Source organism: Onychostruthus taczanowskii, unplaced genomic scaffold, assembly GCF_017590055.1.
Source record: "Onychostruthus taczanowskii isolate IOZ18803 unplaced genomic scaffold, ASM1759005v1 scaffold94, whole genome shotgun sequence".
Taxonomy (NCBI): Eukaryota; Metazoa; Chordata; class Aves; order Passeriformes; family Passeridae; genus Onychostruthus; species Onychostruthus taczanowskii.
The window spans coordinates 226,239-241,513 of record NW_024507435.1 but is presented as its reverse complement, the minus strand read 5'-3'; the positions used below and the strand labels follow the sequence as shown (position 1 = coordinate 241,513).

At 38.9% G+C, this 15,275-nt stretch overlaps 1 protein-coding gene across 2 annotated transcripts in view; it reads right to left on the bottom strand.

The window, feature by feature from the left end:
- Positions 1–6,058: 6,058 nt before the first annotated feature.
- The window catches only part of KIAA0319 (KIAA0319 ortholog), a 30,999-nt gene continuing 21,782 nt past the window's right edge, over positions 6,059–15,275 (bottom strand). For both annotated transcript variants that reach the window (XM_041426745.1, XM_041426746.1), the window contains 8 exons: positions 14,902–15,053; positions 13,687–13,825; positions 12,325–12,484; positions 10,886–11,028; positions 9,826–9,948; positions 8,704–8,794; positions 7,084–7,175; positions 6,059–6,237 (listed from right to left, as the gene is read on the bottom strand). In XM_041426745.1, coding sequence (XP_041282679.1) covers positions 6,059–6,237; positions 7,084–7,175; positions 8,704–8,794; positions 9,826–9,948; positions 10,886–11,028; positions 12,325–12,484; positions 13,687–13,825; positions 14,902–15,053 — 1,079 coding nt within the window. The remainder of the gene's footprint in view (positions 6,238–7,083; positions 7,176–8,703; positions 8,795–9,825; positions 9,949–10,885; positions 11,029–12,324; positions 12,485–13,686; positions 13,826–14,901; positions 15,054–15,275) is intronic.

Here is a 15,275-nt window from a genome sequence, read left to right as displayed (position 1 = left end):
TAACACAGTCATGGCCAAGGTTCATTTTATTTTCTTAAGTTACTCTTTAAACAGCTGTTTCACAAACATACACACACCCCCCACACACCCACTGCCTGTCTTCTCTGTGTAATAAGCTCTCAAGAAACTATTTACCTGTTCTACTAGATATTAACAACTTAGCTGTCTTAAAGATTTAAGTATGGTGTTCAGAAGCTCTAAGTTATGTTTTACCACTTGTTTAAAGGGTTTCTAGTTCAAAACTTCCTGCTTCGGTCCTTCCAAGAAGAACTGTGAGAAGTTGGTGGTTTAGTCACTTCATCACTTCATGAGTGCCAAAGCTGCTTAGCAAAAGTGTCTGAAGTTGTTTTGGAATCATGCCAATTATCCTCTGCTGCACCACTTACTCATAGGGATGGGGGAAGGCTACTGCTATTACCAAATGTTCCGTGCAATAACAAAGGGGCAGATTCCATCCTTCAACAAAGGACACATATATCTCATCAGTTCATTCAGCTGCCAGGATTTCCTTGCAGTCCAGTGGCAGTTTTCAGGTACCACCTAGACTGTGGCACCGTGTATTCAAACAGACTTAAAAAAGTTGCTTTTCATGGTGATTTTTCTCCTTACAGAAAGACACTTGTATCTTGTAGCACCTTTTATTATCACTATTCAGCACAAACTTAATACACAATGATGGAAGGATTTTTCTTTTCCAGTTCAGAAACAAGCAGCATAAGCTACCCCTCTCTAACAGCATATTTTGGGTTATATTTCATACCTGTATCTCTGATTACTGCTAAGCAGCTGACTCAAGTATGGAATCTGTTACAGAGTAAGCCACAACACCCATGAAGCCATCACACTTGGCATGACAGCTGGTGATTACTTACACACAGCCAATTAAACCAAGTAAGGACAAGCACCACATGAAAATTTATTGTGAAGTGCAGTAAATTATTTTTTTCCTGCTCTCTGATCTACTCAATTATGTCACCTCTCTAGTAAAGACACTTCTGCCAGTAGGGATGGAAGAAATCAGCTACTGCATTGCTTTTTCGCTTGAGTATGGACAAGCTATGGAAGACGACATATGTCTATGAACCTGGCCTGACTGTTGGATCCAATACAGAATACCATGCTTAAAAGAGTAACTGACAAGTTTCTAAAAGGAAAGACAAAACTTTATTAATAGTTACATAAATGTAGTAATTTCAGCTCAGAAATGGTTCCAGTTACAATACAATAGCATTTGCAATAAATAACATTTTCTAGAAACAGATTCCTAATATAAATTCTGTAATAGCTCACCCATCCACCCACAGGGAGAAGTGCTTTCATACAGAGACAAAATACAGATGTGCAGCTCATCTGCACCTGATTCATAGCCTGTACAAAAATCATTTGCCTTTGTTGCCTCCTTCTTGAAATTTTATTTCTAAATTTTATATTTCCATCCTTTGATTTGGGGAGTTAAGGATATAAAAGGTACATGAAATGGATTTTTCTTTGCTGCAGAAGTGTAGTATTCAAGTTAGGGATCCCTGATAAGCAATAACTGACATTAAGAAACTAATTCATCTGTCTCCCATTTCCCTTCTCCTGGAGAAACGTTTTCCTCTCTCAAATCTCACCTAAATGTCAGAAGACTAGACTTACTGTTCTTTTATTACTACCACCCTAAAGCTCCACCTGACTACTGCCCATTACCGGTATACTGGGGAGCAAAATTAGTTTCACTTGAGGTGAGCAGGAATAGATCAGGAATAAAAACAGGACTAGAACATTTGCCTAGGAACTCAATTATTTCCAGAACATCAGACTTTCTGAGGAAAGTTTGCACCAACACAGAGAACACATGCATGCAGTCACTGTCTCACTGTTAAGTTCCTTGCATGTGTGTGAACTTCTGATTGCCCAAAGGAGATAAAGCAAAGAAAAACTGACATCACATAAGCAAACAGCCAACAGCACAAAACAGATACTTGAACAGTACTTTTATCTGATGCATCTGACAGAGGGAGAGTAAGACTGTTTACTAAAAGGACAGAGTTGATAATCTATTCTTACAAAACAAGAATAACTATTTTTTGCCTATACAAATACACATTTGTCTATAATTAGACATACTGCATTTTGCTTTGTTTTTTCTACTTAATATGACAGGTTGAACCACAGGACAGAGAATTTGGATGTGGATCTCAACAGATTTGCCAAGGTAAACTTTCTTCCATACTGCAGTATGATTCTAGTTAGGAAAATAAAATCCACAAGACAATTACCTGTTCGCAACCATGGCAGTTTCGTGCTGTGTATACTGCATTGAATACTACAATTGGATAGTGAACCTGTTTAATACTTAGGAAGTTTTTTTCCAAAATACACTTCTTCCTTAAAATGCAAACAAAGGCAGTTCTTTTACATAGCTGGACAATCCCTTGTGCATGTAAAATCAAGATGCAAATGAAAATCCAGTGCTTACACTTCAAGGCAATGAGGTACTGCAAGCATCACCACACTGCCAGCCTTCAACAAGAGGCAGTATCTTAGCAGTGCCAAACTAAATTATTCTTTATTTTCAGTAGACTCTGAGCCACACAGGACAAGCTCTATCTGGTCTCTTCTGCTTTTCAGTACAGATGAGTCCTTTGGGAATTTACAAATCAGCTGCTAGTACTCTTTCTGTATGTGAAGGAAAAACGGTGTGCAGCAGTAAATGTGAGGACTGAGAAGCTGCTTGGAATCTACAACAACCTGAACCAAAGGATTAGAATCCAAATTCTGCCATTGTGTTTGCACCATTACATCCAGTTTTCTGGCCCTTTCATTCAAGGTATGAACTGACATTCTGCAAGAAAGTAGTAGTTCTAGAAGTAGCAATTATTCTGAATCAAGATACAAGGCTTGCTACAGTCCCTCCTAAATTCCTGACAAACATGCTTGGCTAAGTGACATTAACATGATACCACAAATTCACAGAGCCAGAAATTATTGCTTTCAGCTTCTGTGCAAGTGCCACATATTAAAAGCAAGCCTGTTCTTATGGTAAGAGGAATAACTTCTCCTTCCAAGCAGGTGGAATAATCAAACAAGAATCAGAAGCAGCTGAAAAATTTAAATGATATTCAACTTTGAAAACACAGCTAAAATACTGTTAGCAACGAAGATGTTAAAGTATCATCAGAGAACTGAATTTACCAAGCAACTTCCACTTGCAAGGGCCTTATACAGTGAGAGATTGGTCTAGTATTTCTTATTTGTTAGAGTGAGAAACACTTAGCCAAATCATGCATATGTTCTCATGGCCCATGAACTTACTAGAGATCCAAAGATCTGGGCCCACCAGTGTGCGTCTGTGAGCAGGGGAATAGTCCTGGAAATTCTGCAGCATTAAGGAATACTGGTTTATGATTCCTAAAGTTGTTTTTACTAGAGAAACAATTCTTCATTTTAGTGGGGTTTGTATGTTTGTTTTTTTTAAAAAAAGATATTTCAATACCTCCAAAGAAGAACATCTTAGGTTTCAGCACTGGCTTTAAAAACATAAAATAAACCCAAAAGACATAAGTCACTAATTTCACAAAACAGACAGATGCTGCAGACTGCACTGACATGTCCTAGAAGGTAAGCTTATAGATAAAGGCACACTGGAGACAGTATTTAGCAGAAGCATCAGTGGCAGCACAGCATGTACAAACTTGAAATTGTTTCGGCAACTTATTTCCTTGTTTAAAAATGCATGTTTTCAAGAGAATAATTCCTGCTAGAACATTCTGTCTAGTTGTTCATAATGGATTAAGTCCAACATTTGGATTTCACAGGAAAGAAATAAATTACTGTTTTGAGTGGGCTTTAATTAAGTTTTTTCAGAAATGCTTTAAAGTGAACACTGCTTTTATATGTTAACACATCTGGAGCAGGAACTGAAAGACATCAAGAGCTGACCTTGCTTTTGTTGACCAAGATATTTAAAAAAATATATATACACATACACACTCACACTCTCAAGAAGAGGGAGAGTGTGATAAAGCAGATTTGTTTCAAGAAATAGCCTAACCCCCCCATACACAGAGTTGACACTTGGTTTCTGAATAAAGCAAATCATACCATTCATACTGCACTTCTTATGGGAAAAACATAGACAACACCTGTATTAGCCCTTTTTAGCTCTTCATAGCCTCTCCCACCACAATGACTCCTACAGCCACACAAAGATCTCCAGAAAAATGCCGGGCTGGACACAGGGTAAATACTCCTCAGTGCTGAATTAGTTGCCTTAGGGACTGTTGCTGACTGTACTTGATAATGAAAAGTATGAAACAAGTTATGAGCATGCATTGTTGCTGCAGCTTTTGACTACTGATTTCTTCCAGCCTAGATAGTTCTGTCTGTTGCTCAAGTCCATTAACAAGAGAAGCACAGAAGCCACAGTGTTCAACCTAGCTACTCTGTTGTGTCAGTTTTCAAACAAAGGATGGAGAAAGCCCCGAAATCCTCAACTACATTATTCCTCATGATGGAAATGGGCTATGTACCCTCCCTGACCCTTCTAACTACTCCCCTTGATCTCTATACTGCTCCATCCTCTGATAACTGGTTCTCTACCACTGGATTAAAAAAAAACAAAACAAAACAAAACAAACTTCCAAAACATTAAAAAAAAAAAACAAAACAACCTCTTCAAAAATGCTCCCAGAGGAATGCTTTCTCCATCAAACACATTTTCCTCCATCTCAGCCCTAGACTTCAGTACATACGTAGAGTACCCCCAGGAAAGGCTGATGTCATGGCTAAACAGTAGCACGGATACAGATGCTCCCACAAGTGAGGCCTGAGTATAAAAGTCAGGTCTACAGTTAGGGATTTCAAAAGCAGTACTGGGGACATGATTTCAAAGCCTAACAAGCAGACTGTGAAAAAATTACCCAGACTGTGAACAAGAATGTCAGAACTGCAATACACCTACCCTTGCCAAAGACCAAAAAGGATCTCTTTAGGCCAATACATCCAGTCACTCAATAGCCAGAGAGGAAAAAGTCAAACAATCTCATGTTCAAGCTAAAACATTGCTCAATACCAATTACCACAACAATGAAAGTACAATGAACCTCCTGCTCCACACAGGGTATTTGCCACAAACATTTCACTGCACAAGTGCCCAGCACATCCTTTAATTGAGCACTTGATGTTGACAGCTGAAAACTCACCTCAGCTGAGCATTTAGTTTTAAAAGGTCTAGAGCTTCTCAAAGTGATCTAAAAAGGTTGTTTGGGATGCTCAAGGTGCATTGCACCAAGTTCTTCCTGCTACAGTTTCCTGGATGGACATGGCAGCGCCAAAGCAATTGGATCATTACAGAAGCAACCTAAGGCTGGATTTCCCTGCAGATATCACACCTCCTATGTGCATACAGGGAATGTTGCATCCTACAGGACACAGATATACTATGTTACATTACAGCTGATCCAGTGCAACTGCTCCAGTTGTTAACTTTCTCTGAAAACAAGAATGTTTTCACCCAGTGAACACTACCCTAGAAAAGGAAGTCCCAAAGTACAGATGGATAAAGACAATGCGCTAAAAATGCCCTTTGTGTTTCCATCCTAAACTAAAAATTAAGATGGAGCCTGTGGCCACATAATGCTCTCTATAATTGTAAGGAACTTCATTTCTATTGCCTTTTGCTGTTGTAAACCACACCACTTCTCAAAGAGAGCATTAGGAGCACATATGAATCTGTATGCCATTGTTAGTTACCATAGTTTGTAGCAGAACAGCCCCGGCTAGTTTTGTAGCAGTGATATAGAAAAAAGGCCTTTTGAAGTTCAAACATTCAGCACAGAACATGCAAGAAATAAGATGTGCTTTTTCTTGTTCCTATAATGGTGACAAGAGGAGTTAGCTGACCATCTAATCCTTTCTCCCTCCTTCTGCCTTTCCCTACCTGTGCTAAAAATTTACCCTTTAATCTGCAATTAGTTGATATTTTAGGAAGATTTTTATTCTGGAAAAACAGAAGTGGGCCAGCATGTTTCAGATGTGTCGCACCAGTGTGTTCTGTGCTTTTACCCTCATTCAGTTATCTGTCTTTGGAGCTGTAGTTGAAGGAAACTCCATTTCTGATGGACCCATTTATAAGTGTTCTAGAATTCTCTCTTTCAATCTTTTCTCTGCTGAAGATAGTGTCCTGATCACTGTCAAACTCTGACTCAGAGACCATCAGACTGGAGTTGTGTTCTGTACTTCTGTGTTTTATACCTGACAATAAAAAAGCAAAACAAACTCATTAGAAAGGCTTGGATTTTTAGTAGCCTACTACCATCTTCTCCCCTGCTGTGATATGAAAGGTAAGTGAAAACATTCTCTGAAGTGCAATGTAACAGCATACACCAATACAAAAACTGACTTTAGAAGTATCATATACCATTTCAGATACTCTTATGACTTCATTGCAGGCCCATCAGTTTACGACTCTGAAATCTGAATATATGTATTTAAATTTAAATGTAGTTAAACAACTAGATTATCTTAGTACATACCCAATATATTTTTAATATCTTGAATCTGGAATCAGTCTGTCCACTCAATGACCTTATTAACATGAGTGGCAATGAAAGGTCATGATTTCTACAGAAACATTATCTCTGTCTTTCTAGGACAGCAAATTCTCAGAATGATTTTGTTTCCTTGGATTCCAACATTTCCCTTACTATAAAACTGAAAGGTAAATTAAAAGACATGTAATCAGCAGCTGACATCTACTGAAGTCTAACAGGGCACTGATGGGTCAGTAGGGAACTGCTGTGCAGCCGCAAAACCAGCTCCAAATTAAAGCATGTGCAGAGAAGGAAGGCTTACATGGAGAAAGTCTGTGGAGCAATTGAATGTTCAAATTAAGATAAACTCTGAAGCTCAGAGCAGAGGCTGAGCCCAAGGCTTTATTAAAGAAATTAACTGATTCTCCCCCAACCACTTCGCTGTCTGTCTCTGCCATTTCCAAATTTGCAGGCCTGCTTCTGGGCTCCTCCTGCCTACAGGTATCAATTCAGACACATTGGCTGCACGCTTGGTGGGTGAGCTCCCAGGCTGCCATACATCACGTACCATATTTGGGCCGTAGCTCCATTCTCTCCTGTTCATCTATGTTATCTAAGATGGTGTATTTTGTTTTCTTTCTTATCTTTGTCCTCTTCCTGCTAAAAATATAGCAACCAAAAAGACATTAAATTCTCATGTACACATATAAATCCGCATCCCCCCCTTCCTTTTCATATACATACCCCAAAATACAGAATGTCATTGTACTTTCTCACCTCCACTTAAAAATATTGCTAGTTTATACCTGAATAAGGCAGTTGTACAATATGGACAAGACAGTAGAGCTAATTTTCATCGATATAAAAAGATGAAGAAAGCAAGGTAGATTGATTTGCTCTCCTAAGCCACAGCTTGTTCAATTTCAGCATAGTAACTACAAACATGGTAGATGAATATTCACGTACCTCCACAGTTCACAGTGGAGAAGCTACCTTACTGCTCAGCCAGCATTACAGCAACAGCTAGCCTTGGCCTCCCCTCCATGATCTTCTGTAGAATTCATCTGGCAACTCAAAGTTTTTAAAAACTCCAAATCTCCAGCCACATCTTGAGTCTACACTGTATTTTTCCTTCCGCAAGGCAAAGGGAATCTCTTGACATTCTGTCCTGTGCTGTAATTCCCTTCTCTTTCACATGGATCTGTATCAACCAGCCCTCACTCTCAGGCATAAGCCATATGAGGACAAAGGACAGAAGCAGGTGAACTTAGAAAAAAATCCCTCAAATAATCATCCAATACACACAAGCCTGTGAGGCTCCACTCCACACTGTGGGAGTGGAATGGGACACATTTTACTATTAAAGTTTTCTATTAACAGCGCTGTTCCTTCAACCATAAAAATAAAATTAATTGGTATCACTCCTACACATCCTTTACATACTGCAAAGACACCCTAGAAAAAGATGAAAATCCAGAAAGATTTTGATGGCATTTTATTTTTGCTAACACCTGAACAAGCTATCTAATTTGCTGAGCTGTTTGAGCTGCAGCAAAAACACTTGCTCTAGTGACAGAACTTGCAAGGGCTTGTCACTTGAAAAAGAATTTCTTATCAGCTCACCAGGAAAGACTGGAGGGGAGGCAGGGAGGGAAACAACATTCAGTAGTATGAATGCTCCTGTTTAAGGAAAGAGAAAGCAAGAAGTCTGCATGACTGAGATCACTAGAGTACTCCTTGCCTGTAAGCCACATGTAGCCTGGGCACTCATCCTTCTTGTCCAAAGGATAAAACAGACTGGGAGCAGATCCTTTCCCATGGCCTAGAACATGCCTACATCAGTGACCTTCAGGGTGTGCCTTTTGTTTTTTTAGCATGGAGTACCTGCAGAACTCAGTAGGAGACTGACGATCTGCAGTATACTCTCAGCACTTTAACATTGATTATCACTTAATATGAAGGATAATGCAACATTAACTTTTTGATTTTCATAATGCAGAAGAGCATAGACACACAAATAGATACTCCTTTTTTTGAAAAGAAGTGTGTGTCTACGGAATCGGCTACAGAAAGCTCCTCACATGTCCAAAATGAGCTCCATGGTTTAGTGCTATGGACTGGACTAAAACATGGCAGTTGTGTGCAATTTTTGTGTACACCCCATCAAAAAGAAACACAAATCATGTACCTTTTACAGCAGCAGATGCAGAACCAGGCAAACCCTACCAGGACCACAATCAAAATAAAAACAGATACAGTCACATAGAGTATACTCCACTCTGAAAAAAGAAACACAACAGTGCTTTGTAAGGTCATGCAAATAGAATAACTTCTAATACAACTCCATTAAAATAACCAATCCTGAGGAATGGGGAGTGGCAACAGGAATGTGGGAAAACTCGGCACCAACATATTCTCAGATGAATTCCTAAAAATCTTTAAGCTTTAAGATTAGAAGTGCACATTAGCTATACTATTAGATATTAGATACTCTCAAATACCTTTTACAATCCCAAGATATCTGAATTCTGTGTGAACTGACAGTCCTGCAAAGGGTCATGGTTATCACCTCAGTTATCATTCCCTAACTAAAATAAAAAGCGGTGCTCTGGGTCTGGCACTTTAGTAGTGCTTCAGAAGAGGAACTGATTAGACATAGATCCTTCCAGCTGCACATTTATATTTATAAATCCAGGAAAACAGGAAAGGATACAGAGAGATGTGCAATCATTTGAACTCCAGCATGTGTGTACTCACAGTCTGCACATTTATATTTATAAATCCAGGAAAACAGGAAAGGATACAGAGAGATGTGCAATCATTTGAACTCCAACATGTGTCAGTGTTATCAGGTCCTAAAGGTCAGTATTGGTCAGTCTGGAAGACTGATGTCTTCTTTGCTTAGATCAGATCATATTCTGGCACAGATGCATCAACCACCCACTCAGAGAAATTGAAATTGCTGGCTCTTTTGCAGCTTTGCAACAGTCCTACTCAAAAGCTTTGCAATGCCCATTTTATTCAACAAACCCTCCAACCGGCCCCAAATTGTTGCAAAATCTCCCTCCAAGTACCAAGTTTTTCAAATTATTTCATCAAATAGTGATTTAGGCTACTACTGTCAAGATATCATTTAAGAAATTTTTCAAATATCTTTCTATAGAAAGGTATTGTTGGGCTGGAAAACACAGACTGTTTTAGTCTTCCTTCAGCATCTACCTCTTAAGTATTCCCCATTCTGAGAACAAATAATTGACAGCCTCACATGACAAGTTACTCTTGAAAGACATCCCACAACACCAAAACTCACCACAATTACTCTCTCCATCATTTAGATAACGATGAATCAAGTTTTCCATCCACAGCTGGTAGCAAATGCAGCGCTTTGTTATGGGGTCACAGTGCCCATGTCCAGAGCATTTCAAAAGACAGGCTGAGAACAGAACCAAACAAAGGGTCCATTGTGTAAATGGACAACTTGTCATACATCCTCTTATTGTTAGACTAGATTGGTAGCAAAGCATCTGGCTCATAACACTGTGATATGTTTTGAAACTCCCTTTCCTTTGGGGTAATGTGTCAAATAGATCTATAGTCTAGCTGGCTGTGTAGAGAAAGAATGTAATCAGAGCATATTTATAACAGAACAACAGCCTTTTCAATCAGAAAATCAACACAGAATTTACTAAACAATCAGTGACTATTTTATCAGCAGAGCTTGCTTACTTTGTTTGTATTTGAATTGCTGTGTCCTGATTTTAAATTATGGAGAAGTTATGTCTGTAATACCTAAGGATCATAAAGGGTTGACATTACTAATGAAGCTTAAAATAAGCTTAGAAGTTCAAGCATCTTTTTGGGCAAAATAAAGAGTTCATTATAGGAAACCCCAGTGGCCTGTGTATGTTGCAAAGATTAGAAGACTAGATGGTAACACAGCTATCACCCATTTTGCCTGATACAGGCAGACAAAAACAAGTTAGACGACAAGCCTATTTACTGAACACTAAAAGCCCTGAAGGAAGTATAGACATGAAACATATCTACTTTATGGCTATATTAAGTTTTGCACATCTTCTAAGAAAAGCTATCTTTATCCTCATTCCACAGGTCTTCCTGATGCAGACCAGATTAAGATGTGCTTTTGCCTGCTGATACAGATGACGTCTTTTAAGAGTGACTGACACCAGTCTACCTACCACAAATCATGAAGCATTTTAAGTATTGTCCTCAACATCTTTTGTAAAGCTACACCCACCAAGCCCAGACACCAGATGGCAGACAGAAAGACTTCATGTGGTGTTTCCAGGTGCTGTGTTATCCAAATGTCTGCAAAGCTCTGAGATAGGCAAGCACAGTCCAAAACATACCAGCCGTGTCAACTCGCAGGACTTTAAAAAGCAAGAAGTCAGCCTTCTGTTTCAAAAGCTGCACATGCAGAGTCCGTGAGACATCTGATGCCTTGATCACCGTGGAAGGATGCCCGTTCTGCACGTAGAACACAACTGCGGTGCTGCAGAAAGAACAGCTAAGGTCAGGACTGCTGTCACAGACCGCTTTTGTCAGGCATTCAGCAATAAAGGCATACAGTATTTAGTCATTTTTCCTTCTGGAAAGCCAACATCACCACTGATAAAGATTAGGGAACTCTGTGGAGCACTCAACTGATCTTCATTCTGAGCTGGAAATACCAGCAGTTCTTGGGATTTTCAGTTTCACAGAAGACAGAGGAAGGTAACAGCAAATATAATTCCCTCCATGGTCTTCCTGACTTTTGCTTTAAGTATGTATACATTTGCTTTCTCCACTGTCATACAGAGCCTGTCACAAAACACTGAAGCAATTTCACTAAATTTAGGAAACTGAATTTAATAGGAGAAAAAACTCAGAAGCAAGGGGTTCAGAGAACTTCATGTGGAAGCCCTCCTGCCCTGTTATCCACAACTTTTAAGTTGGGTGGTGTTGATCTCACCCTGTATCAGACACTTCAGGGAACATTTTAATTTGAAAAGCGGTGATTAAAAATATCATAGCTATAAATGGTAGACTTTCCACACTGTGTTTTTAAATTTTAAGAAGCTCCCCAAAAGCTAAACAAACATCAAAATGGGTTTTAAATTACAAAGTGATTGACAAGAAGTAATTTAAAGCTAACTCATGCAAACAGGTTCTACCAATCATGCTGAGAAGTTCCTCAGGGTACACACAGCCATCTCTAGCATTCTACACCAAGTGGAGGGATTATTTCTTCTTCACAGTAAAATACCACATTTAAGAGAATCTACTGTGGAGTTTTCTGTGCAAAAAATGGATTTTCATCACCAGTTACTAGGGAAAATGTTTATAAAATATTAAGGATATCAAAATCATGGAGAAGAAGTAGAAAAAAAAGGGGAAATATAATAGGTTTGATTAAACAGAGCTGGAACAGCAGATTAAAATACAATACATGCTTTACTGTGAGAAAGTCTCTTTATCTCACTCCATCCAACATTTGGAAAAAATAGCAGCACTGTATGGAACAAAGACACTGAAATTTATATGCATGCACTTTCTTTAAAGTAAAAAGAAAAAATCTGTACAGAAGAAATGGGATTTTTTAAAAACAAAACACACCAATTCTGAGTCTTTACAGAGTTTACTTCATCAATTTTCTACCACAGAACAAATTTACCTTTTTAAGTATATTCTGTTGAGAAGTGTAGCATTTTTTGTCATCTTAGGAAAGATTATTTTGCAACTAATTATGAGCAGTGAGAGAGGCAAAGTAAATCACAAGTCTTTCTGGCACAATAGGACATCTTTGTACCTTATATCTGAGTAGGCTTGTATCTTCTGAACTTTGATATCTGAATCCAAAACATTCAGCAGTACAGCCAACTGTCTCACCAGAGTGTCCTTCTGCTGCTCACTTAGCTGTCCCACTCCAACCTGCAGGATCAGCTCCACCAGACCACTCCTTTTGGGATCTGACAGAGGAAGAACATGCTGTTCCTTCAGAGCCTGGCAAGTATTTCAGTACCAACATGCAGTACTTGAAAGCATTTATTAACACTATAGTTTTCTGCATAAGACCCATATCACTGATAAGCCAGCTCTTTTGTGTTCTTAGAGAAGTACTCAGCTTATTTTGTCATATCATCTATGAAACAAACCTAGTGAGTCCTAAGATAGTAACCCATCCTATCAATAGAAATAAAGTACATTGGGGTGCACTTTCAGCATTTACACATTTCCGTGCAGAAGAGCAACTTCTGCTCTCCTAAATGCTGCCATCTTAAAGTCAGAGGTAAGCACTAGATGAGTCCAATTACCAAGTTCCCTGATAGTAATCTACTGCTGACAACTGAGGAAAAGGGAGCCAAAGATGGACCTGTATTTTAGCATGCAAGACAGTGAACAAGTCTAAATGAGGATGGTAAATCTGAGAAATATCAGGTATGTTTACCCTGTCTACCCTTACAAACTGAGGTTTCTGTTATATGGTGCTTAAACTTCTAGAGTGCCTTGCAAACAAAACAAACTTCACAGATATTGCATGAGAGTCATAATCCAATTACTATGACTACATTCAATACTATACTGAGGAACAAAAATAAAATCGTTGCCCGGAAGCCAGATAAACAAGGTATCTCTGACAGACCCAAGATTTCAGATTCTTTTCTTGAGACTTCAACTTCCATCATTTAGCTATTTCACATGCATTTACAACCCCCTGAAATTCTTTGAGGAATTTTTTGGTCTTTCAGGACAAAAGAAGAAAAACAAACAAAGCCACACTTTCAATCATCAAACAGCAGCATTTGTACTTAAATTCAATGGTCAGCTCCCATCTCCATCTATTGGCCAAACTAATTAACAACCAGAAAAAGAAACATAAAACCTACAATTAATGAGAAGCAACAAAAGCCTAATGAAAATATTAACTAGTAAGTATAATTTTTATTCATTTATGGTCCTAACTGTAGCAACTGTAGTAGTTAAGAATCCTTATGTCACCTTTTAACACACTTGGGCCTAGTCACAGAACAGTAAGAAGGCACAAAGAGAGAGACCTGTTTGCTCTGTATTTTAACTTGAGAGATTCTCATCAACATCTGAATAAATACGTGAGGAGAAGAACAAAAGATGTGGCATTCACAACATGTCGATGACCTTTTAATTGTCATACCAGGCCGCACTTCAACAGTTGCTGAATCAACATCTGAGTCTCCCTTAGCATCTGTCACTTTCAAGTGGAAAATATAGGTTCCTTCCACAAGATTAGTTAGCTGAAGTACTGCCTCGTGGTCTGAGCCATGGATCACATCCTGCAAAAACAAGGTCCAGAATAGTTACACCCTCAGAGAAAGATTTAATTTGCAGGTTTCATTACCAAGTCAGCTATCTTGTATGAAGCTGTGTGTTCTTGCTTTGACTTTTGGGACAAATGTGACCTACCCACAGTTTATAGCAGAGTAATAAAATTTCGAAGCAACAGTTAATAAGGATGTCTGCACACTATGGATATTTTCATTAAAACTACCCAAAGAGAGAACAGATGACAATCTGAAGAACTCATCTTCTTGAAAATCCAAGACATTATTATTTAGTTACATTATTATCTCTCAATTTTATTCCGGTATCCTTAGTTCTGCTTCCTTAACTCCTAATTTCTTCTCCTTGGAGTTCATGCATTTTCAACTATCAACTCTGCCAGTTATATTTAAGCTAAACCTCTTCAATTCTTCCAGCCTCATGTGAATTGCTTCTAGAAGTTTTTTTTATGACTTTGCTATTTCTCCTCTCCCAGTACGTGCTGATTTACTGATCTTGCTTATCTTCCTGAGATCAAAGAGCTGTCCACAAAACTCTTTGCAAAAAGGGAAAAAATAATCCCAGTTTTATTAGCTGACACATAACTGAAGTTTATTCTCAGGTATTTGTGCTGTCTGCCCCACTCAGAGAGCAGAATCCCCTGCCCTAATCCCCCAGGCGAATTGTCTGCCAGGGAAGATGCCTACACATGTAATGCCAAACACCATTTTTACCTTAAACTTTATCTCATATGCTACCAGGCAGGATTCCTTAATCTTTATTGGTACTTGCCCTCTCAGACCCTTCCTCTTTTGGAATATCTGGATTTCAGATTTTATTTTTCTGTCAAACACATTAGCTTCATACTATCACCAATTACTCTGCATTGCTGCATTCCTTAGTTACTATATTCTCTAGCTGTACTGAAAATATCACCTGCCTCTTGAACCACAGCATTACAGAGAGCAGGAGAGACAAACCAGAAACAGGCACCATACCTGACAGCATCTTATGGGTCATACCTTCTCTCCCTACTGCAGCCATGTGCATAACAAAAGCCAAATTACACTACAATCTTCATGAAACTTACCCCAGCTGCTGGGCTTTGACCATCCCGAATCCACAAATATGACACAATCCCCTGGTCATCAGCAGACCCTGAGCCATCCAAGGTAACAGAGTTGTTTGGAAGCACTAGAACGTGCTTCCCACCAGCATGTGCCCGGGGAGGACTGTTGTTTTCTAGCCATAAAAATAGTGGAGAAGGATTTGCTTTCAAAACATGTGACATGCCATTGCCAATAACCCACACTGCAATTCTTTACCTGACGATTACAGACAATAACAACAGAACCTCGTATCAAAGCTACAGGGAAAGGATGAGTGGGCATACAAAATCTGGCTCTGAGCACATTGCAGTTGAGGAGAAATATCTTTTTCAAAAAGCATTGTGGGATATTCTAT